The sequence below is a fragment of the Physcomitrium patens genome, chromosome 25, assembly GCF_059467195.1.
Source record: "Physcomitrium patens ecotype Gransden chromosome 25, ASM5946719v1, whole genome shotgun sequence".
Lineage (NCBI taxonomy): Eukaryota > Viridiplantae > Streptophyta > Bryopsida > Funariales > Funariaceae > Physcomitrium > Physcomitrium patens.
The window spans coordinates 11524129-11550988 of NC_143434.1; the positions used below are offsets into that span (position 1 = coordinate 11524129).

The 26860-nt window shown below is 31.6% G+C and overlaps 2 protein-coding genes across 2 annotated transcripts; one reads left to right on the forward strand and one right to left on the reverse strand.

Annotated features, from left to right (window-relative positions):
* Positions 1-4656: 4656 nt before the first annotated feature.
* On the forward strand, positions 4657-8040 carry LOC112277281 (uncharacterized). The gene is made up of 6 exons (XM_024509413.3): positions 4657-5091; positions 5227-5938; positions 6121-6215; positions 6414-6549; positions 6911-6989; positions 7213-8040. Exons 1-6 carry the CDS (start codon positions 4713-4715, stop codon positions 7492-7494), a joined length of 1683 nt encoding a protein of 560 aa, XP_024365181.3. The 5' UTR covers positions 4657-4712; the 3' UTR covers positions 7495-8040.
* A 5779-nt stretch (positions 8041-13819) lies between these two features.
* LOC112277282 (16.9 kDa class I heat shock protein 1) lies at positions 13820-14903 on the reverse strand. Its single transcript, XM_024509415.3, has 2 exons — positions 14505-14903; positions 13820-14361 (listed from the first exon to the last, which is right to left on the reverse strand). The coding sequence occupies exons 1-2, from the start codon at positions 14743-14745 to the stop codon at positions 14093-14095; spliced, it is 510 nt and encodes a 169-aa protein (XP_024365183.1). The 5' UTR covers positions 14746-14903; the 3' UTR covers positions 13820-14092.
* Between the last annotated feature and the right edge of the window lie 11957 nt (positions 14904-26860).

A 26860-nucleotide genomic window follows, 5' to 3' on the forward strand; every position in this document is an offset into this window, starting at 1 on the left:
CATTATTTGAAAGAGATGCCATTTTTGATGAACAATGGATAATTTTCTTGAAGAAAAATTACCTTCATCTTTAAGCAATGAAATCAACACTAATTATTGATTTAATTTTTATTAAGTAAGTTCAATCAAGTGTGCCTTCTAATCTTCTTATTTGTGATATTAAAGAATTTTTTTTAAAGACTCATGATACTTTTAAGTTTAAATTTAAGTACAAAATATTATATTTCAAATAGTGCTTATGTGTTCTAGAAAGTGAAGCTCAATTACATGATCTTTAAGCTTGTCATGACTTTCTAATAGCAAGATATTTTGAGTACAATAAGACTATAGAGCTAATATCTAAAGATTTTTGATAGCTCCAAATGTAAAAGGCTTTCAAAGATTTTATACAATCCTCTAATGTTTATTCAAGATCAAAAACTCTTCATCATTAATCTTAAAAGCTTTTTTAGCCATTATCCATTGTAGAATAATCATCGTCTTTTATTTCTATGGATTTTATCACTGATCTTTTAGTGTCAAGTTTTTGTGACTATATATTTGTGATAGTAGATTATTTCACTAAGATGGCATATTTTGTACTATATACAAAATCTATTATAGATAAAGAAGTAGCTAAACTTTTCCTTGACAATATCTATTGCTATTATAGATTATCTAAAGATATTATATCGGATAGAATAACTCAGTTTGTATGAAGATTTTAGAAAATGCTTTTCAAGATTCTAAAAGTCAATATTATACTATCTTCAACTTTCTATCTTCAAATTAATGGACAAGTAGAGCACATAAATCAAGTTTTAGAGTAATATTTTGAAGTGTACCATCAACTACCAATAAGATGATTGGACAACATTTTTATCATTGGTAAAATTTGCTTATATTAAAATAATACATTCTTTTATGTAATAAACACCTTTCTTTGTTAATTATGGTTATCATTTATAACTTAATGCTTTTGATTTTTTAAAAGTTGATAATCTTATGACAAAAGATTTGACAAATCATTTATCTGAGCTACATACAACAATGAAGGTATGACTAAAAGACACTCAAGAATATCAAAATAGTAATGCAAATGTCTATTGCAAGGAACAATCTTATTTCTATATTAATAATAAGGTATAATTATTTTATCATATTATTAAAACTATTCACCTTTATAATAAGTTGGATTATTATAAATTTAAATTATTTCCTATTTTTAAATAAGTTAATCCAACTACTTATCTATTACATCTATTGGAGTCTATAAAAATCCATCTCGTATGTTACGTATTTCTTTTGGAGCCATATAAGACAATGGATAACTTGAAAAGAAGACAAATATAACTGCTTCTTATAGAAGTAGATAATAATCAAGAATTCAAGGTGGAAGAAGTCTTAGATTCAAAGAAATGTTGACTTAAATTGAAATATCTTATTCATTGGTGTGGATACAATATTAGCAAACATACATAGAAGTTAGCAAAAAAATCTTATAAATGTAGCAGAGAAGGTCAAAGCTTTTCATCAATAATATCTATCAAAATCAAAATAAAAAATAATAAATCTTTGCTACAAAAAAAATAAAATTTAAGAAATATTTCATTCTATTTTTTTTTATATTTTTTTGTAATTTTTGTATAATTGTGATATTAAGAAGATAGAAAATCAACATTTGATAAATTCAACTGAAAAGATATTATTTGTTGAGTTTTGGACAAGAAATTATGATTATCACTGCTTTTAAGATGATGTAATAAAGATAAAGACCTTTAAGAACAACATGTTTTTTATTGAATAGATGGTGAAATACAATATGTTTGATATCACTATCTAGGAAGAGAGGCTCAATGTTTGGTGATTTTATTGGAAATAGGAATGACTCCTAATAGTGTTACAAATATATTATTTGAAAGAAATTATAAAAGTCTCAAAAATAATTAAATAATAGGGTGGTCTTCTCACCTTAGAAAGGAACATTATTGATGGCTTAGAGTACATATCAACTATCTTTGAAAGAAACAAAGTTTAGAGTAGTTGGCAAATACAATTAGCTATATCTTATACTTCTTCAATATATGATCACTACTCTTTGTAGAACTCATTTCCAAAAGAGAAGATAATATCATGGATATTTAATTATTGTAATTATTATCTAAGTATATAAATAGATAGAAATAAATAAAACTAGATTAATTTCATAATATCTTCTAGAGAAGCTTTCTAGAAGCTTTATAGATGCTACTTTGACTTTACACGTATTTGTAGTTGATTGGTAGATTAGAAACTTGGTCAATAAATTAATCACATGCTACATGTATTGATAGCTTGTAGAATAAGCTAATTATGTGGCATATGTATAGAAAACTTGTCTTACAAGTTAAAATAAATATCATGCAAAGTCAATCCATTTTAAAGATCATATAGAATGTCACCACATATTTTTTAAATAAATAATATATATTAAATAAAAAAAAAAAATTCTTTACTTTTGTCAATTCTTTTCTTGCTTCTAGTCTAATTTTAAGAAGTCTTTAGTTTTCTTGTCTTTTTGCAATAGCCATTCTAATTTCTTTTTAATATGCATACTTTCTTATTTCTATTTTGTCATACTTCTTTAATAAAGTCTCACTTGTTTAATTGCTTTTATTAAGTTCTTATCCTTGAAATTATGCCAATTATATGAACCAATGGCATTTTAAATGTATTGGTCTTATATGCACAATCCATTAAAAATATTACATTATTCTTTCTAGTAAGTTTAATTTCTAATTTTTTTATAAAAAATAAATAAGTAATTTATCTAATTTTATCACATTTTATGTCACAGGCGTATTTGCCATTTTCTAACTAGTCAATAAGGACTTGAATTGATATTTGTCCATTCAACATTTGTTCATAAACTTTTATTTTTGTATTGTATGTAGTTTGAGTGGTTGATATGATGCTTGGATTTTAATCTTAGAGTAATGTCAGGATTTGAGTTGGTCAAATTTTCAATACCAATATTTATTAGACTTGTTCTAATTTTTCTATAAGAAGTATAGAAACTCATCAAATATCCTTATATCATTTACAAAGTATTGTGATTATGATTTCTATTTTTAACTATCAAATACCACATATCCTTGGTTTTTTTATTATAAGTGAATTAAGAACAATAATTAATTAAACAAATACTAGTATTTTTGTAGCCATATATTTTTTGTTAAATTAAGGAATTTTTGATAGTGTCGACTTTTATCATAAGCAATTATTTTGTGCCAATTGGAATTCGAATATCTAATGTTGATAGTATATGTTTGATCAAACACAAATTCACAAACATATTTCAATAATTCTTCACTATTTATAAATTGATTTGCAATAGAAAGAAAAAGTAGCATTGAAAAAGAACAGTGTTTGTTTCCAAGGCTTATGTCTTTGATGGAAAGCAAATTGACTTGCTTCTACAAAAGTTAATTTTTACTTAACAATTAAGTCTTCTTATAATGTAACTCTTTTATTGTATATACATTGTTTTGACTTAAGGTTTAGGTTCTTGCTTAAACTAATCATCTCATAAAGTAAAATTAGTGTATTAGCAAATATCATTGTACAATAATACTTAATCACAACCAATGAACAACAAAAGTTACTTAATAACAACTGCCACAATAGATAGGTGAGACGACCATATAGTTGTAAGTATCAAAAAAAGACATATCCAAATATTTAATTAACTTGATTACTGTAGCATTGGTCAAATAGCTAAAATTATAGGAAACTAAGTTTCAATTTCACTTTGATTTATATAATATCAATAATGGATTCATGAGTATAAATACTAGAATCACAGAACTTTCAAAAAATATATGTTAAGAATTTGAGAATAAACTCTTGTCAAGCACATCATAAGCAGTGCAACCAATAGAAAGGATAATACAATCATACATAGTTCATATTTAAATTCAACAAACTTCATTGAGATGAGGTAGTGCATAGCTCTAATAACTTTAACTACTCTAATAGTTTCTTAAATGAGGTGGGAGTGGTAAAAATATTAGGCACATAAATTACATGAGTTGCCTTTAGTAAATCTTTAGAAATAATATATAGTAAAAACATGAGTTGGAAATATCATTTTCCAAAATATATACTTGACATGATTATTTATTTATTTATTAATGTCATTTTAAGTGGGTTTATATATATATATATATATATATATATATATGTTTTGAAGTGATATTTCATTATATCATTATAAATTTCTAACAGTAAAAAAAATCAATTACCTTATAAAAAGGTGGTAAAGAAACCTCAAAATTTTTAATAATAAAATTTATGTGAAAATTAAATTATAAGTTCAAAAAATGCAGTTAAGTATGATAGCTTTTTTCTCAATAGCAAATTTTCCTGTTAGTATGGATTAATGCGCATATATACATATAAATTTTGTTTTTTCAACCTTAACCCAAGCGGTGAGTATAGGATCCGGAGGTCCAAAGTCAAGACGTAATAGTTTCTCAACAGTCTGTTAGGATGTTCATTCATTCGTGAAGGAAGAAACATTCATCCAAAATCGGATGAACAAGGGAAGGCATGCCATCTTCATCCCAACGCTGCCTAACGAGAGGTTTGAAGTTGCAGCTCGCGCCGCTCTCCTTCAATTTCAATTTCAATCCTGCGTCTGTTGCTCTGCTTCGGTGTTCTGCTCCGCCTCTGCCTGGAATCCTCGAAGCCGAATGCCTACCCCTATGGCCTCCCCTCCATCGCCTCCCGACGGCTCCTGTTGGAACGTTGTTTACACCATCTCTTCCTCTAAGCGCAAATACGACGGCATTCTCACTCTCCGCTGCATTAACGGGTCCGTCGCGAAGAAGATCTTCCTCTCCGACTCCAACTCTAGGAAGCTGGCGGATCGCATTCTTCGCCGAACTGAGCGCGTGGTAACAGGTGAAAGCCTTCGTTTCGATCCTCCCCCTGGGTATGTCGTCTTGGTGGACTCGTTGGTCGAGGGCCTCCTCTCATCGTCGTCGTCGCATTCAGTTGCATGGAAGTCCTCTCGCTCTCCTGCGTCCGCTTCGACCTCTTCCGTCATTGATTTGTCTCCATATGCATCTGGTCAGATTCCTACACTTCGACTCCAAACACTAAACACACAGTTCTATGCTGTACTACCATTTTATTATTATTATCAATATTAATTATTCTTTTCTTCTGCACTCGCTGTAACTATCTTTCTCGAGAAACTCGTAGGTACTGTGATCGGCCGAAAACTTGCTGTGATTCACAAACCTGTTCTTGCTCCATATCGCAGACCTGGCAGGGTTAGCAATATTGAGCAAGAATGTTACATTGATGAGCAAGCTTCTAGTAATATATGGAGAATTCGAGAAAAGGCTGTTCAACCGGCCCACAAACCTGCTGGCATTTGCATAATCGAGCAAGAATATGACAACGAGGAGAAAGCTTCTGTTGACATGAACTCGAGGGTCCAAGCAGACGCTGCTGAACCGATTCCGAAGCCTAGCAGGATTCGCCGAACTGACCAAGAACGTTACAACGACGAGATACATTCTGATAACTTGAGGATGCTTCAAGCAGAGGCTGCTGATCCGATTCCCAAACCTAGTAGGATTTGTCGAACTGAGCAAGAACCTCACATTTATGAGGGACATTCTGTAAACTTGACGGGATTACAACCAGAGGATGTTGAACCGATTGGCAAGCCTACAATGATTTCCAATTTTAAGCAAGTATGTCAAATTGTAGAAGAATCTACTAGTAATGTGAGGAGAATCGCCGAGGAAGCTGCTGCACCGTCCCGCGTATCCACCCGGAGTTTCAATGTTGAGCAAGAGTGTTTTGTTGATGAGGAAGCTTCAAGTACTCCGAGTAGAACCCTAGCACAGTCAGCTGAATTGTGCTCCCACGAAGTGAAGGGTTGCCTTGACACCATGTATTTCAGGTTAATGAATGTATCCAGTGTGTTTTAGGAAAAATTCAGTTGAGGAAATGTACGTCATGTACATGAGGATTATGGTCTTCAATTATTATTGAGAGTCTTTTTTAATTGAAGTGGTTTTTATTCGACATTATACGAAGGGTTATGAGAAGTCAATTGGATTGACATCTTTTGTTTTGAAACAGCGTTCGAGATTTTTGGATAGGCTACAAGCTGTACTGCTTTGGCCATTATTCTCATTGCGATGTGTCTAAAGAGCAGTTTCTAGCTAGCAAGATGGGTGAGCTTGAGACTTGCTTTTCTTTATTTCTTATTTCTTTTTTTCACTCGGTTAGCACTGTTTCTGTCTGCCCTCATGAAGAACTCAAGGTCTCAGAACAAAGTATTCTTGACAGGGTTGTTGAATTGCGAGGTTTGAGTGACTACAAGTTCAGAATGTTGGGCTGTTGATTTGGTCTTATACGGCTCGCCGTTGCAGGTCGAGTAGTTTGTCTGTTGAACAAGGAGAAGGGTGTTTCATGGGGAGCAAAGTTTGATGAAACAGTAAGGCAAGCGTGGGCGATGATGGAGGAATATCTGATGATTTACTGCGGCAAGGACTGCACAAATCTAAGGTCAGATTCTTCTTATAATAACCTAAGTCCGAATCTCTTCAATTTTTTCATCGTTGGCTAGCCTTCTTGTTTTAGCAATCGTGTTTTACGCTCCTCTTTGTATCATTCTGTAAGTTTGGATACAAAAAGTTTTCGTATTGTGATGAGCTTACTGTTATGATCAATCGCATCGAACAAATCTATTTAATAACATTCAGAAATCAAAATGTAATGAAAATTTTGAATAACTGTTTATATTTAGTAGATAATTTGATTAATCTTATATATCATACATCTAGGTTATTTTTGCTTGCTGACCAATACTTCAACGCTGTGCTCGTATACAATCTCAAGAGATGTTGATGACATACAATTCATTCAGGGCCTTAATGGAAGAGTTTGAGGATGTTAAGCTATTATCTACCACACAGAATGGCTCGTTACTGCTCCAACTAATCAAGGTTTTCTCTCTCAGCATTAATCTTTCCAATTCAACCGTAAATATCTCAAACTTTAGCAATGCTATGAAGTCTTTACAAGTTCATGTTGCGAAGACTGTTGTGATCATATGATAGTTCGGGCATGCCCACGTGAGAACGATGATATCTAAATGATCCACTAAATGTGTTTAGGCCTAGTTTGGTATTGTATCTCCGGCATGTATTAATGCAATTCCACACTCAGGATGACGAGTATGGAACCGAACGTACTTACAATCAAGCGCGCAGCGTTCAAGTACCGTCCACTAATATTTTTTATCAGTTCCGGCAGAGGCTCAATCAGGTGGACTCCAAGTTGTGTAATCTCATGAAATTGACGGGGGCGCAATATTTATTGGATAGCCACAATTCAGGTGTGGGTAAATATTATGAAAGCATATCTGCCCGTAACCCATCTAACAATTCTTGTGACAAACCAAAAGTCAGACCAAATGATATCTGGGGCAAGCTTGCACGGCCCAAGTAAATGCTTAGTACAATTATGTCGAGCCGAGTAATATGGCAGCCGATTACTGTGCGAAAAAATACGGCAAGGCATGCCTAACACTTTGAAGAGAAGGCAGGATCATTCCATTGGTAAAGAGATCTGTCGGAGGTCTTGCTCCAACACTGATTTTTACATGTTTGCCGTGTGCAATGTGAACATGCTACGTTTTCTTACAGCAGGTTTCTTCTCGTCAGAGTATCGTGTGTATATTAGTTCATCCAATAAGTTGTGAGGCAGTTGTGGCTCTAACGTTGCATGGACAATTAAATGACCAGTACATAGTGTCCCAAGAGCTGCAGGAATCTGAATCTTAAGCTACAAATAACTCTAGCTATTTTGATCCTAGACAGAATCCAGTGACGACGACTTTTTAAAAACGAAGGTATCCGATCATTGGAGTTGGCAAATTCCAATAACCCTAGCATCACTTCTCCATACTCCGCTGAAGGCATACTTAAATTGAGAAATCGCCTGGCAGGGGCCGGCGTCCACTGCCTGGCAAGAAATGAATTAATTGTAAATGTATATTGCAGTATTTCTGTGTGAAGAAATGATCCTGGTTGAACCGTGTAGTCTTTTGAAGTTGCAAAAGTGGTCACAATCCAAGCTAGGACTCACCTGGGGTGGAGTGCGCTCCACGATAAACTGTTCTGTACTGAGATAAAACAAACTCAAATGAGTCAGTACCTGGACAGAATAAACCAATTATCGGACAGTGAATAATTCTATCTTGAGAAGAACAGACAGAAAATTGTCGATTGTAATGAACGGCCTCGAGGCCTCACATGCAGTCGGGCTAAAGTTGAGAACAGTCTCAATGCTCTTAGACTTGTGGCCAATCTCGGGATTATACCAGGAATATAACAGACGGCTGTGGCTACATATGGACGAATCAGTTGCAGAGACTTAAAGGAACAGACCCGAGAGGGCAAATGAAATAGTTGGGTAGACCACTTACAGTGCTTCAGGGGATTTCAGTATAGCAACGGTTTCATAGCTGAATCCTTCCTGGTACTTGGATCTCCAAAACATCTATGCACCGACAATGTCCCCTCAGTTGCTTCGAAAAATGAAGGCAAAGATGTGCACTAAGTCCATGACAAGGTTTCGCCGAATCTTAGGGACAGAGATTCTAGAGAAGTGCTCTCATTTTCAACTGCTTTGCTGTGTTGAGAATGTTTAGAAAGACACAAGAGTAATAGGTAAGTCATACACACACACAAGAGTAGTGTTGAGAATGTTTAGAAAGACACAAGAGTAATAGTAAGTCATACACACAGAAGAGGAGTAGTAAGTCATAAAGACAAGAGGAGTAGTAAGTCATACAGACTAGAGGGTTTCTAAGGAGAGAGAGCTTCACACAAAAAAATCTGTTGATTTGGTTGTGTTTCGTATATAAGAAGAAAAAAAGGGGAGAGGATAAACAGTACTTCTCCACTAGACTCTAAATACTATAGCTGTAGTATTTATTGTATTCTATAGTAAATGTTATGCAGAGCGCCGGCTATATTTAATGATCTCAACACTCCTCCTCGCTCATCATAATATTTATATAATATAAAATTTGTATAGAATTATGATCTATACTTTTTTGTGATCTTGCAAGCTCAACAATTGTTGCCTCATTAAAACCTTGTCTAGGAAAACCTTATTTTATTTAAGGACAAAACCATAGATGAAGGAAAAAGAGTACAACATCATTTTCTTTAATTATTTAAAGAGCTCATTAACTTTCTTATTCAAGAAGAGCAAGTCGCCGCATACCAATGCCATAAGTAAGTCTATGATGGTTGCTTAATGGGAGAGCTTTGGTAAAGAGATCAACAAGGTTATTTGTAGATTCAATTTTCTTAATTATAAGTGCTTGAACAATAATCAAGTCATGGGTATAACTAAAATACTTTGGATCAATATGCTTTGTCTTGTCGTCTTTAATTAAACCAACTTGCATCTGTGTAATACAAGTACTATTATCTTTATGCAAGATAGTTGGAGAATCATCATATAAAAATCCACAGGTTGTTTGAATGAATTTATCAATTGATCGCAACCAAATACATTCTTAAGATGCTTCATGTAAGGCAATAATTTTTGCATGGTTGGATGAAGTTGTAGTTATTGTTTGTTTCACTGATTTCCATGATATTGTAGCTCCATGTCTTAAGAATACATATCCCGTTTGAGATTTAGCTGTTGCAATATGAGATTTATATCCTGCATTACAATATCCAACTAATTTTGGATCTACGGATTGTGTGTAGTATAATCCCAAGTCTTCAGTACCTTTTAAATAAGGTAATAAATATTTGATGCCATTCCAATGTCATAGTATTGGACGTGCACTATGTCTTATAAGAATACTAACTGCAAATGCAATATCTCGTCTTGTAGATGTAGCTAAATACAAAAGTGCTCCAACTGCTACAAGGTATGGATATTGGTCTCCCAATATTTCCTCTTCCTCTTCACATGGACGGTATAGATCATGACCATTACGACTACGTCCAACCATTGGTGTGGACAATGGATAAGTATCAATCATATTAAATCTTCACAAGATTCGTTTAATATACATTGGTAGAAAAAAATGCTACTATCTGTTAGATGCATAATCTAAAGACCAATGTAGAAAGTTATTTTTCTTGGTATTTTTATCTCAAATTCACGTATAAGTAGGTTTGTAGCTGTAACATATGCAGATGTAGTACCCACTAGGTTAAGATCATCAACATATATAGCGATGATCACAAAACCAATTTTATCTCGTTTGATAAAAAAACAAGGGATTAATGGATCACTTATAAAATTATTTGTAATTAAATAATCTCAAAGTCGTTGATACCACATGCGTCCGCATTGTTTTAAACCATACAAGGCCTTATATAATTTAATACCATGATATTTTTCTAGAGCGGGTTGATTTGAAGTTCCTATTTTTAAATCAGGTGGAACTTTTATATAAATATTTACATCAAGAGAACCATATAGATATGTAGTTACTACATCCATCAGATGCATCTCAAGGGTGGCATGAACTGTCATTCCAATAATATATCAAAATGTAATTGAATCCATGACTGGAGAATATGTGGATTTATAATCAATGCTAAATCGTTGAGTAAATCCTTAAGCAACAAGATGAGCTTTATAGCAGGTTATTTGGCCTTGAGCATCTTGCTTGCGTATTAATACAATTTTATATCCCACAGGGCAAGATGTAAGAGTGTCTACAATTGGACCAAAGACTTTCTTCTTACACAAAGAGGCATACTCCTCCTCAATAGCAGTTTTCTATTTTGATCAATATAAGCAACGCATCACCTCTTTGATGGTTTGAGGTTCAAGATCGTCTTCCTCACAAAAAAAGGCTTCTATAATCATACATGCAAATGATTCATCTACCATAATAGATGGTTTGTCTCAAATATCATCTGTAGTACAATACAGAATAGATAATTCTTTACTCAACTTGTTCTTATTCCTTCCAATTCCAAGATTGTTTTTCATAAGAATTGAAGGTACATTATGCATGGATACATCATCATGAATTGGTAGTCCTATAAGATGTGTGGAAATTTCTTGAGAAATAATACCAGGATTAGTCAATTTTATAGCTTTCTTCTTATGTGGTTGCTTATCTGATCCACGAGTTTTTTTAATTGTTGTTGTTATAACTTGAGGTATTGTAGTCAATGGCACTGTAATCTAAGCACGTGCATTCTGAGCCTCATTAATAGGAACTCTTGTAATTCTAGGTGCATCATTGAAGCCATTAGGTATTTCATCTGCGATCTGTTTTAGATGCAAAATCTTAGCAACTTTAGTTTCTGCCAAAGATGTTCCAGGATCGAGATTCATTGTAAATATTTTTGGTGCTTCAAATATGAGTACTTTATTTCTTTGTTGATTGGATATTCTTCCTTGAAGAGATGGGAATACATTTTCTTCAAAATGACAATTTTACAAATGTGCATGTAATAATGTGCCACTTGATGGATCAACAATACGAATAATGCTTGGTGAATCAAAACCAATATTTATGCCTTCTTGTCGATGAGCTCCAATGGTACGCCGTTGAGGTTCTGGTATTGGAATCCAAGCACGGCAACCAAATACTCGTAAGTGAGATACCTTTGGAACACGACCCAAAATGAGCTCATGTGGTGAAACAATATGAAGAGAAGAAGGGCAGAGGCATATTAATGTATGTAAAACTACATGAGCCCACATAGATGCAAGTAGATTTGCGTGAAGAAAGAGTGGTCGGATAATGAGTTGTATACGCTTTATAAATGACTTTGCAAGTCCATTTTGAGCATGTTCATATAGAATAAAATATGTCAACTCGATTACTGTTGCAGTACAATAGTCTTCAAAAGACTTTGATGCGAATTCTTTTGCATAATCCATACGTAATGTTTTTATAGGATAATCAGGAAAATATGCCCAATAGCGAATAAGCATAGATATAAGATTGGCAAACACCATGTTTCGAGTTGATAATAATGAAACATGTGATTGTTTACCTCATGCATCAACAAAGACTAAAAAATAATGAAATGGTCTTGATATTGGATTAATAGGACCACAAATATCACCATGCAATCTTTCAAGCATTGGTGGTAATTCTTGTGGAAGTTTCCAAATTGAAGGCCGAGTAATCATTTTACCTTGCATGCATGCACAATATAATTCCATAGAGTCTACATCTGTAGGCTTTAAATTGTGCCTAGTTATACATGGAATGATCTTTCTAAATAATGTGGATCCTGGATGTCCCAATTGTCTATGCTAGAGAGAAACACGACTCTCTGAGATAGATGATGTAAAATTAAATATAATGGGAGGCCAAATCACAATTCGATACAAACCATTTTCTATAACAAAAGCTTTTTCAGCAACTTTATGATTCTTCGCAAGAATCAAAACCTCTTTTCTATTTAAAGAGGCGGTCGAGAAGTGATAACCATTAATACGCACATCTCGGTAGTTGATCAAACTCTGAGGTGCTGAGGGTGCAAACATCGCATGTTTACATTTTATGATGGAACCCGCAGGTAATTTTACCATCGCTGTATCCTCTTAGAAACAAAACGCATTTGCTCTAGCCATGGTCATTATATTTTTAGTTTGCCAAGTTGAAGATTTTTTAATAAAAAATTATCTATCTCGCAAGATAGTATGTGTTGCATAATCAATGAACGCATCATTTGATTAATCATTAGAAGTTCTATCATTCATATAAGCCTTTAAGTCATCAACACCAATTGAATCCATGGACGCATCCATGGTATGAACTTCATGAGCCCTAGCTCAGAATTTCTTATTTTTTTAGAATATTTTAATAAAATATTCTGAAGTATGGCATGCATGTGCTAAATGTCCAATCATTCCACACTTATGGTAAGAACATATCTCTGATTTTTGTTTTCTACTATAATTAATAGTAGAACGTTTATTCTTTTCATATGGATAGAAATGGTCTTGACTATGAATACCTTGATACTTATGAGTACGTTTTCCATGTTTATATAATTTCTTCTTAGACTTTGAAATATTAAGTGCATGAAATTCTAGAACTGTAGTTCAAATAGGACGAGCTTCTTCAATGCGCAAGAATAGCTCATTTTGCTTCTCCACAAGAAGTAGATAGGACATGAGATCAGAATGACTTTGAAATTTCATATTCTTGTATTGTTGTGTAAGCACAGCAGATACAGGAGAAAATATAGAGAGAGTTTTCTCAATCATTTCTTCTTTAGAAATGCTTTGTCCACATAATCGTAATTGTAAGACAATACTATATATTTCACTATTGAAAGCATTTAAATTTTGAAAATCCAAGAGGCATTTTGAAATGCTTTGTCGTAAAACATATGCTTTTTTGAATTTTGTGCTGATTGAGCTGGGCACCTCTGCTGATGAAGGTGGCACGTCCAAGGTTCTTGTGAGCACGTAAGGTCAGTGTATTCTTTGTGAGCTGGTTGTACATTTGCCTTTGGGCCGTTGATAGCCTTGGCTGTTCATGGCCTGGCTCAAGACGGGGTCAGAATTTTTTCTTTTAAGTTGCGGAGGTCAATGTTCCTAGTTGTAGCATCATTCTTCGATACTGCCCTTCGGGCCAGAGTTCAGAATGTATGTCATTGACCCTCCATAAACTTGTCTTCATATTTGTGAGTTTTTTTAAACAAGTGCTTACCTTGACCAGGTCAGTTCTTAGACATTTTGCACATATTCAAGTGATTGTTTTAGAGCTCATCACAAGACAAGCAACAAACACAATCGATATTTGTATCGTGTCAAGTGAGTAAAGTTTGATGAAGTCGTGCTTATTAATATGTGTTTGAGTACATGTCAAGCATGATTCAAGAGCTAGCCGTCAATGAAACCTGGCTCGTGTTTCCAAGGAATTTGGCCGATTACCTTACACCTGTCCAGCACTAATCAATATTGCTAGGCAGTCACGAAATGCGATTGATCACAAGCATTGACGATCGGAAAGACATGTCACGGCACACAGATGTATTGGAATCAGGAGAAAGCTAGGCTCTCTGTACTGCTTTTGATGGGGTTGTGTTTAAGCGACATCTATGTGGCGAGGGGTGGAGTTTTTGGAACTAGTTTTCTTTGGGAGGGTGACAGTAAGCACGCCATGAGCGACTTTTGCCGTGACAGCATCAATGTTTGTGTTCTCGGGGATGCGGAACTGGCGCAGGAATGAGCTGTGCAATCTCTCCACCATGTGCCATTTATCGTTCTTGTCCACTCCCTCTTTCACCCTCTTGCCACTGATTTTCAACGTATTGTTATCTTCCACCGTCACCTGCACTTCCTCCTTCGTTAAACCTGCTTACAAAATCACGCCCAATGATCCCAGTTTTAAATTGGCATCCCGAAGAAAGAGATCAATTTGCTAGGAAACATGGTTGTTTGTCTTACGATCATATATCGCTTGTCTTCGCAAGGCAAGAGGTGAGGTAATTGATCACCTGGAAGATCGGCTTTAAAGACGTGAGCATCAGCAGTCTCCTTCCAATCGACTCGGGTATTTCCCACCGCACGCATGTCATTTTGGAACGCCTTCCCCGCCTCGTGGTTCCACAGAGCACCGAAGTTGCCGAAATCCTCAAATGGGTCCCACGAAAACGGGTCGAACACATTCAGTGCTTGGCCCTTGGTGTGATGCTTGTGATGATCGTGATGATCATGTTTGTTCGGAACCACCGCCATCTCTGCTGCAAATTGATCCAAAGCAAACCCCACAGACACGAGAGTGCAGTACACCAGCTATCACGCTCAATGGCAAGCACCCTGTTAGCAGAATCTTGAGTTTAATGAGAAATTTTTCGGGAACTCGAGAAAGATGGGACAGCGATGCAATGATACGAACAATGTATGACAAATACAGGTTTTGGCGAAGAGGATAAATGTAATTCTTTTTCCTTCTCTCAGACGCTTCAAGAAGGTTCCTAAAATCTTTTCCATGCAAAAAGCCGCTTCCAATAGTCTTGCGACAGCCGCCTGGACAGTTACAGGGAATGAAAAAACGCGAACCACTGTGGGGAACCTGCTCCATTGAATCTTGGCCTCATCCTGCTTGCAAACCTCGTAGTGACACTGTAGTGCGCAATTCCCTGGATTCTTACGACAAGTATTTTGCATCTGCTCAACCAAAGTTTCATTTGCACTAGTATTTGTACCCAATCTCTTGACTTAGTTCCCAATGTGTACTCTTACCGATTTTCCTTTCTAAAGCTTGATCGTCAGATCTGATGCCTCTCTGCAGGTCAAAGGTTGGTGACCAAGGCTCCAGCTCCTTCAGATCCGTGCGCTGCATTTAGTTGCAATTCAAATAAATTAAAAAATATATTTAATATACTTTTTCTCTCTGCCTGCTATGAAATTTGTCAAATTGTTGAGGGGTAGATTTTGGTTTAAAAACATGATTTAGCATCAAAGTCCTAAAAAATATTTAAAATGAAGATTAGTAATTTAGATAACAAAAAGAACAAGGATAAATAATCTGTATCTTTAAGATCTAATAAGCAAAAAAAAATCTTTGCTGGGAATTAAAAACTCCAAAATAATTGTAAATATTAGTTTTCCTAGTATTCTAGATTTTTTTAAAAAAATTATTTAAAATTAAAATTTAAAAAGTATATTACTGTATTTTTTGTAATGCAGTTATATAGATCTATAAATAAATAAATTAAATTGAATTGAAAAAACACCAAAATAAATTATATTTATAAATATAATTATCTAAGTAAAAACGAGTACTTTTTAAGTGGTTCTATCTATCAATTGATCTATCTATTTATATTGTACAAATTATCTAATATTGCAAGATAATAAGATTTTAAATTCTTTCTAAGATAAATAATATATATATAATTCTTTATGATAAGACGTTATCTATTTGAGCTTGTGTTTGCACAATCTTGCCTTTGATTAAGTTTTTGTGTAATTTTCAAAAAGATAATTGTGGTTTATAAAGACTTTTTTTTAAAGTAACATTAATTTTAAAATTTAAGATTTTTTTTACAAATTCTAAAGCCTCAAAAATGCTTTTTTCAGTAGAACTTAGTTCAATACAAAAAATTAAGTTTTTAGATTTTTTATTTTTTGTTTTTGTTTGATAAAAAATAAATTAAGAATCATAATTATATTTTAATATAATTTAAATAATAATGATATTTGATATGAAGTAATAAATTTTATTTCTATATTTATAATTATAAATAATTTTATTCTATAATTTACATATGCCAATTCTTAAATTTATCTACTTCTTTATTTTAAATATTATTAAATTAAAACCTCAAAAATATTTTATTCATCTAAAAATATGTTATATATATATATATATATATATATATATATATAATGTTTTATAAAAGTATCATTACTTTATAATCAAATTGCTTTTAGTATACATTTTACTTCACAATCAAATTGCTTTTAGTATCCATTTTACTTCAATTGTATTAATGTAAGAAAACTATTTTAAAATTTAATATTAATTTAATTTGAGACAATAGAACATTAATCAGAAAGTTAGAATAAAAGAAGAAGATTACAAAAGAACCATCAACAATAAAAAATCAAGAAAGAATTAAGATTAATTAGAAAATTTATATTTTATTATTATTTTTTAAATAAAATAAATAAGACTAATATTAATGATAAGATATATTTAATTAATTAATTTTTTATTCAATTAAATAAAAATGATTAGCTTAATTAGAAGAGTTGATATCTAATTTAAAAAATTATCAATAATTATATAGATTTTAGAGAAAAAATGCTTAGGTTTCATAAGAACTACATACAAAGAAGTCAATTCTTAGTTTTTGGATCTTAATTTTTGACCATATCATTAATCAATTATTTTTCTTATATTTAAGTATATATGTATAAAGAACATTTGATCATAAGACCAATATTTAGTTTTTTTTATAGAAATTTGGTAGTACAAATATTGCTTAAGCTATTGAAATAACAATCAAGCATAAGACAAAATTTTGTAAAGTATTTAGAATTAGTGATATGTACACTAATTTCCTAATGAACTTTATTTATTACACATACTTTGAGAATTCATGGCCTTTGGTCTAATGCTACTCTACTCGAAGTTTCACCATGTTTGCTACCTATCATACTCTTTGTACTACTTCACAATTGTCTAATGCAGTGACTATGTAAAACTTTAAGTAGTCTATCTTCCTAGCTCAAGCTCAAGCTATGCCTCTAGTATTGTGATGTAATACAACTATATAGTGAAACTATAATCAAAATTGAATTTCTAATTAATATCTAATTATCTTAGTTCAATAATAATTCAAGGTATATAAACATGGCTTTTATAAAAGCCTCTTAGGTTATTTTCTTATCTTAATAGTTAGTAGGTTGAAGGTTGATTAGTACTTTTATCTTCTAGGCTATAGAGACTCTTTTATTACCTTAGAAAGACTATAAATTGATAAAATCAAGTTAGAAGAAATAAATAATTAATATGGTTGATACTAAGCTTAAATTGAAAGTAGGATTGGACTAAAAAACCTTAAGGATAGGTTAGATTGATACTCGGGGATTGACTATTTGTGAGACAAGGTCAAAATCAGACCTCTAGATACTAAAACAACCGCCTAGGGCAAAATAGGGTTTCATTCAAAGATTAGAGATTAGGATTTGAGAGCTAGGTTGGAGATTGTCTCAGAGACATAGGACTAGGTTTAGTAGGATTTGATTGGACTTTGTAATTATTGTTAAAAGTCAAGGTTTGTATTCACAACTTGGGATTTATGCAATGCAATTAGGAGTAGCACTTTCGGCTAGTTCCTAAAATTGGTGTCATATCTATAGTTCAAATTTTGAAAATGCTTAGTTAATTAGGTGTATTAAGTGTATGTGAAATTTTGTGATAATCCAATAGTAAAATTAAGAGATATCTAGGTTTTGATAGAAGAATGTATAAAAAGTTGGCAGTTTGAGGTTGGATAGGATTTCTATGATATCTAGAGATCTACTAGTCGGATCAAGGTGAAATTTGGCATGGTATTGAAAGACTTAAAGATCAAGCTTTACACCAATTTTGAGTTGAAGTTAGTGGGTTGGAATAGGAGAAATCACTATTGGAATATTTATATCAACTTTCAAGTTGGCGGCCAACTTTTAAATTGGATTGGAGTGAATTTTTATTAAGCACATAGAAGACTTATTGTAGCATTTTTATAAATTTTTTTGCTTTAAGTGAATAATTGGATCACGAACTATAGTTTATTGATTAGAATTAGAACACCAAATTTAGTAGAAAAATTGTAATTGTTTCTTTCATCTTCTCCCAAATATTGCTTTCAAATCTTTAATTGATCTCATGTTGTTGATTTTTTTTTTTTTAATACATTATATTTCACCTCCAAAGGTATCTTTCATTCTACTCTTATGATATTTGTAGTATAAAGAGGTCCTTGGGATGGTTTTACAATATGATATATGAATCTTGTAAGGAGATTTTTTATCATAATACAAATGATATAGGACAATGACTATGCTCCAATATATCTTTCAATGTTTAAACTACATGTAAAATGTATGAGGATAAATATCAAAAATCAAAAATCGAATTGTCTCTATATAGATTAAGCTTACCATAATATTTGTGGCTATAGAATATAATTCATTAAATTTCAAGTGATTGATAATATATTATAATATAATATCTTTTATATTTATTACTTATTTAGTCTTATTATTTAAATGGCTATAATGTACATTAGAAATATTGAGTAAATGTTTAGTTGGATATATTAGTAGTTGTTGCCTATGTCAATCCATTAGCATTATCTTCCTATATTGGAATTTTTTTTAAGTTTCTTATATGTCATATTCACTCAAGATTTGAGGTATTGTCCAAAATTTATAACTAATCATTGTGATTTACTGTAATTACTAGAAAGATATTTGGTATACTTGTATCTTTATAAGATTACTTAAGATCAAGTGCATTGGCAAAAAAATTGGTCTTGTGCAGTACATTGGATATGCGTACTATTTTTCTTTCTCAAGATTAGCTACGTAAAGAGATAATTTGATCTAACCATATTCCATTGTGGTGGATTCACTTTCTTCAATGACTATAAGGCCACTTATTTATTGAATTGCTATTTTGAATTAGATTTATAAGTTTTTAATTATAGACTTAGTCTTCTTTTTTATCCCATATAATCTTGTATTTATTGCTTGTAATTTTTTCTTTCAAACTTGTGCAATTTCTTGTCTTTAGACTATTTTGTTATTGTTGTGCTACTTGGACCTTGTCTTGTAAGGCTTACATATCACATTTTGAAATTGTACGCTTATAGATGAATACCACTATATCTTCTTGGTGCTATAATATAACTAGATCTTATTCCTTGAAATGTATTTGGATTTTATCAATCTTACTACATGCATCTTCTAAGTCTTCCATGCTTACGAAGGTGGAGGAAGCATTTTGCAAGTCTTATAATTACTACTATATTTTGATGGTTTAGACTTGTAAAGCCATAGTTAGTTTTGCATATTTCTGATTAGTGGTACAAATAATGTCTTTGCTATTTTATAGCCATGTACTATAATCTATTTTTAATAATACCAACTCTTAGATAATACATCCTAAGACTTTGTATTGCAATCAATTATTTTGGACTGCTGCCTTTCAGTCCATCTTTCCAAAAATTGTGTTGAAGCATCATTATCTCTACAAAAATAATATTAATATCAATGTCTATACCAAACTTCTTTTACTTAAGTTCATTGTTATGTTTTTTATAATATTACTTTTTTCAAGGATTATTTTCAAGGGGGTCTTTAATTTCTTTCATTGCTTATTGAAGAGAGGAACAATGTTATTTTGTAATATAGTCCTTCTATTTAAGTATGTAACTTATGAAAAAAGGCTTGATGGTATTATTTAAATAAAATTCTTACTTCAAATAATACAACTCTTTCATGAATGCATCATAGATGATCTTTCTTTAATTAATCTCTTCATTTGCCTCAAAAAATAGATATATGTCTACCATATTTTTGGACATGAAGTTCATATATTTATCAAAAAATATAGATGTAAGGATTTTATAAATAAATATATATTCTTCAAAGTTACAACAAAGCTTGATAGTATTGGTATTGGTGTTGATATTAAATTATTTTTTTGTCTTGGTCTTTAAAATAACAAGGCTCTTGTGATTTTGAGGTAGAAACGCTCCATAACCTGTGATTTTTAAGAATATGAATCCAAATATGGCATAGAGATACTTCATATTCAATAAAATATATTGGCTCCCTATAATGTCTATTGTTGTATTGTGGTTCAGCTATTATGTAAAAATAATGGACATATATATTTAAGATATAATTTATTATATAATTTAAAAAGAACCATAATATTAGATTTTAGTTGGTTATAAAATATGGTTAGATTGCTATTTTGAAGTAGTTAGTTTAAAAGAGCTATTATTGAGGTTGATTTTATATTAATAATAGTTTTTATATATTTAGAGTCATCTTTATTAGACATTGGTGATTCTTGAAATCTTTTTTTGTTTCTTTTATTTGGTATTTAGAAGACATTTTATATAAAACTTATTAAAAAAATATTAAAGAATATTTTTTTAATTAAAAAAAAATAGTTAGGCCAATCATATGGATAAATGGAGATAAATGATAAAAATCTCTATTCCTATTAGCCAAAATTCATGCTCGATAGACTTTAAAGAAGCTGCTTGAGGCCTTATTAGGAATTAGGATTACTCTTTTGATACAATTCAAACATCAAAGATTAAGGTCATTAAGTTTAGAATTTTGGATATGATTTTGGTAAAATTTTTGTGTGATTTGGAATTTTTATGAAAGAAATATGGGTACTTAAAGTCAAGGTAATGATTTTATATCTATTATCATTCTTTGGAGCATCACACATGTATTGTCATATTGCGTAAAGTCTTCCTCAAGAACACATCAGACATCTAGTTGTAGAAGGTAGAATGGAAAATTGCTACTATAAAAACTTAACTCTAATAGAATACTAAATAAACTCTAATTAAACTTTAAAAATGCTAAATAAGCTTCAATCAAATTCAAAAGAAATCTTAAAGAAATTACAAAAAAAAAATAAGAAATCTTATAGGAGTTGAAAGAAAATCCACAATAAATCTTAAAAGAATCCTTAAGAAATTCTAAAAAATATTAGAATAATCACAAATATATTTTAAATAAATTTCAACCAAGTTCTAATTTAATTCTGGTTGAAACTCTAATAGACTTCAATCAAATCCTAGACAAACCTTAAATCTTAGATCAAATCCAAGACAAATCTTAATTCCTAAATCAAACCTTAGACAAATCTTAAATCTTAAATTAAACCTTAGAAAATCCTAAATCTTAAATCCTAAATCAAATCCTAATCAACTCAATTTAATCCTAGTATTCTTTAGAACTTCAATATCTATCAATTAAATCATTAAATTTACTTAAAAATTTACATACATCTCACTAATTAAATCCACAATAAGTATACAAAATTTAAAGATATTCGCACTTACCAAATGCAAGAAAAATCCTAAAATTTGCTCAAGTATTGGTTGGCCTCCAATTTGAATATTAAACTTTTAGTGACAATATCTCTTTTTTAAACCATTCAATTATTTTCTAATTTCACATATGCACAAAAAAAATGTTAATTCCTAAACTTAGTTTTAAACTAATGTTGACATCTACTAGGTTGAAATTGAGTAAGCTTAGTACATACTTTGGAACTTGAAGACAAAAAGATATATGTCAATGGCTCTTTAATATGCGACAATATTCTCAACTATCTTGAGCAAATACCACTAAAAGAATTATATATACAGTCAAATATTTGAGAGATGCAACAGCCATTTGGTGGCAATATTGGGTTCAAAGTTATGGAACTCAAGGTGGATTTTGTGACTAGGAGGAGTTTAAATCTAAGTTTAGGAATTAATTTCGGTCCATCAATGTTGAAAAGATAGCATGCAATCACTTGGCAAAACTTATACAAGCTAGATCAATGCAAGATTATATCTCCCAATTCAAATCCTTATGTCTCCAAATTGACAATGTTTAAAAGGTAGAGATGATGGATTTATTCCTACGAGGTTTGAAACCTAAAGTCCAATGAAAGATGGAACTAAAGAAGACAACCATGTTGAATGCTTATAGATTGTGGCTCTACAGAAAATTACATCTCAATTAAAATTACCAACCAGCTTAGAATTAAAATCAAAGAAATCAAAGGAAGAAATATATACCTTGCAGATGACCAAAAAAACATATTGAGTGAGATGTGTGAAGAAGAAATCTTGAGATTGATGGACACATTATTATATTATATGGCATTTAGCTTGAAAATACATTCGGCACCTAGTTAAGGAAGATAAAAGAAAAATTGTAATAACAAATAATCAGTTATAGCAATCAACTTTGGTAACAGTAACTAATAGTAGCAACCAATAATCAATAACAGTGACTGTGATTGTCATTTTACTTATTCTGGAAGAAACCTCCTAGAATAAATCCGTGTAGGGAAATTCGAACACAGGGAAAGACTAAGCGCATGAATTTCACTTATTAGGGTCACTTAATCAACTGTATTCCAAACCACTAAAATACTAAGAAATACTACAATACTTCCTCCCAGTAACAATACTCTTTCATCAACTGATAACCACAGTGTGCAACCCTGTACTCTCAAAAGACTGCTCAAAATTCAATAAATTCCATGCAATAATAAGAATAATAGACTTCATTCCAACCAATTTGAATTCACAGAATTCCTATAATCACAGACTTCCTCTGTCGAAACACATACACATAACTCTCAATAAACAACAATCATAATCTTCCATCCATAATCAATCTTCCAATAATTTTTCATATAATTCAATCACTCAATACTCCAATTATATAATCAATAACTCATAAATCAATCTCTGATTTATTCCACAGACTCACTTCTCAGTATTCACAAACTATCCATTATTCTTCAACAACAAAGAAAACAAAAGAAACAAAGAGGAAGCACTAAGCTTAACTCAAGCTCATGACTATCACAGTTTGGCATTTTCTTCTTCTCTCCCATCCTCTTTATACTACCATGAGATACCAACTCCTATACTATAGATGATAACTACTTTTGCTGACTATTCATCCATTCTACCTGTTAAACCACCATTTCAATAGTCATCTATCCTTGTTTACACTTTACACTAGGTATTTATATTCTGAAAATAACTACTTAATCTACAATGACCAATAATCAATAATAGTAACTAATAATTATTAGAGGTAATCAATAATTAATAACAATAATTAATAATCATTAGCGGTAACCAAAAATCAATAGCAGTAACCAATATCTGGTAGCAATAACCAATTTTTAGTAGCAAAAATCAATATTCAGTAGCATGAACTAATATCTAGTAGCAATAATCAATATCCAGTAGTAATAACCAATCTCCAATAGTAATAACCAATATCCAGTAGCAATAACCAATATCCAGTAGTAATAACCAATATCTAATAGTAATAACTAATATCTAGTAGCAAAAAATAATATCGAGTAGCAAAACCAATATCTAGTAGCAATCACCAATATTCAATAGCAAAAACCAATATCTAGTAGCAAAAACCAATATCTAGTACAAAAACCAATATCTACTAGCAAAACCAATATCTAGTAGCAATAACCAATATCCAATAGCAATAATCAATATCTAGTAGCAATAACCAATTTTCAATAGTAATAACCAATATCCAGTAGCAATAACCAATATCTAGTAGCAAAAACCAATATCTAGTAGCAAAAACCAATATCTAGTAGTAAAAACCAATATCTAATAACAAAAACCAATATCCAATAGCAATAACCAATTTCCTTCAAATTTACAGAACTTTATCACTCAACTTCTTTCAATCCAACTATTAGATTGAGTTCAAAATTTCTAAGGAGTAAAATAATATTCTTAACTTCAAATGGATGATAATCACAATAATGTGCTAGGGTGTGGATCGGTCTTCTTTTCCAATTTGAATGTGAAATTTCTAGTACCAATTTCTTCTTATCAAACCATTCAAACAATATCAAAATTCTCACATACAAAGGAAAATAAGTCTACTACTCAAACACTCAACTTCTATTCCAATCCAACTAGTAGATTCTAAAAAATCTTAAAATCCTCACTGAACCTAAAATTCTATTTTTTGAGACCTTGACCCACTTAAATCTCAATAACCTTCAATTCAACCATTAAGTATAGCTAAAATTTACAATACATATTAAGCACAACTATAACCATTAACCTACAAAGTTTTACTTATAGATCTATTATAAAACTCTTGAAATGATCCAAAATATCAACCTTATTTTATTTCACAAAAATCCAAGTCGTCTAAAAACAAACTTGACTTTGTAAAGCTCTTACAAAGTCATTACAAATCCAAATCACACAAAAATAGTGCTTGTAGAAATCCTATCCAGTCTACTCTCAAATTCCAATCTCCAATCTACCAAAAGAATCCCAAAGTTATTGTAGGTGCTTAGTTTTGTGCCTTGGAGTTTGATTTCGATCCAAGTTGATAACCGGCCCTCCTTAGGTATCAAATTTTGTCTCTTTTGAATTAATTTTTATTAAAATCAACTCCTAATTTCTTCTTATAAATGCTCATATTCTTTAGTTTTCTAATCTACTTTATTTTGTCTTATTTTTGATCTAACAAAGTAGAAGGCCATTTTGTAAAAAGTAATATTGGTACTTTTTAGTTTTATTATCCTTTTGACTATTAACTATATCTCTAAGATAATTTTCTCTAATACTTTGAACTAAGATCTCTTATATTATAATAATTTTTATACTCTTTCACTTATTAGATGTGTTACATTATCACAATGTACGTCTTTAGGAAGAAATTCAAGATAAAAAAAATTAAGATATGATGTTATCTTTGGTATACCATGGCTCGAGATAGGAAATAAGTAAGTTGATTGAATAGCAAGGATAATCGCTTTTAAAGATAGAAGATGTAAGGTGACTCTTCATAATTCCATATCAAGTAAAGAGGAATGACAACTTGCAACCAAAGACTTATTTGTATGAAGAACCAATTGAAATATGAGCAATGTATATATGGTGGTTCTAAATCTTGCATCAGTGGTGGGAAAGACAGCTAAAGAAATAGATCAAGCAAAATAATTTATATGAGAATATTAAGATATCTTTCCAACCGACCTACCTAGTGGTATATCTCTTAATTGAGGTGCCTCCTTTCAAATAGAACTATTGCCTGGAGCCAAACTAGTAAGTCAACCAATTTATTGCATAGCACCAAAAGAACTTGAAGAGCTGTAGAAGACATTAGACAAATTCTAGGAAAAAGGCATCATTCAAGAAAGTACATCACCATAGAGAGCACCTATATTCTTTACACCTAAGAAAGATGGTGGACTTTGCCTTTGCATCGACTATTGAGGTCTGAATAAGCAGACTATTAAAAATGCATATTCACTTCCACATGTGAATGTTCTTCTTCACCAACTTCAAGGTGTGACTATCTTTAGTAAATTAGCTCTTCGGAGCGATTGTTAGTAAATACCTATTATAAGAGAAGATGTGGAAAAGATGGCATTTCTTATGCATCATAGACATTTTGAATGGCTGATTTTATCCTTTGGCCTCACCAATACTCCAACTTCTTTTATAGGCCAGATAAATAGATTATTTCAAGATTTTTTCAATAAGTATGTAGTTGTTTTCATTGATGATATCCTTGTATATAATATAATCCGTGAAGAGCATAATAAATACATCCTATTATATAGCTTCCTTCTATTTTGCCTCTTTGGTTAGATCTAAAATGATACTATTAATGATAGTAACTTCTGCCTTATCTTTCGATTTGTCCTTCAAGTCTAGTCTTCATGATAAACTATCTGGTATAGTATGTTGTAGCCCTTGTTTGTATTCAATGTTGGATATCAAGAAGCTACAGCTATTCTTTTCAATAATGATGCCGTGATTTCATATATTTTAGATGTAAATCATATAGCAAGGGTCGATGGTCAATCCGAACAACCACTAGCTTTCCCAATTGATAGTATTGCCACACCTTTGTCGCATGTATAATCACTAATTGCTTCCAATCACGTGCAATATAATTGCCCTCTATCCTTCTAAGCTTGCGGAATTCATATGCCACAGGTTGAAGGTCCCTACTAAAGACTTGTTGAAGGACCACTCCAATAGCAAAGTCAAAAGCATCAATATTAAAAGTACAAGGAAGAGTAAGATCATACGGTTGCAATATTAGAGTAATAATGAGTGCTTTCTATAATTTATCAAAGATATTTTGGTGCTCCAGTTTCCATTCAAACAGGGCACTCTTTTCCAATAGGTTTGTCAATAAGGCAGCAATGTGAGCAAATTATCGAATGAAATGATGATAGTATCCAGCAAGGCCTAAAAATGAGCAAACTTCAGAAACATCTTTTGGAGTTGGCTAATCTTTCACTACTTTTATCTTATCTTGCTCCATATGCATGCCTTTGGAAGACACCACATGCTACAAAAAGATGACTTTTAACTTCCAAAGTTCACATTTTGATTGCTTGCAATAAAAGTGACTATCTCATAACCGGCATAATACTTCTTGTAATTGGCATAAATATCATCTTTTATCACTATGGATTATCTTATATCATCATTTTAGATTGAGATCCATGCTTGTAAAATAAGTAAATAAACTTTGTCATAAAATACTGGTTGGTTATTGATAACCTTGAGAA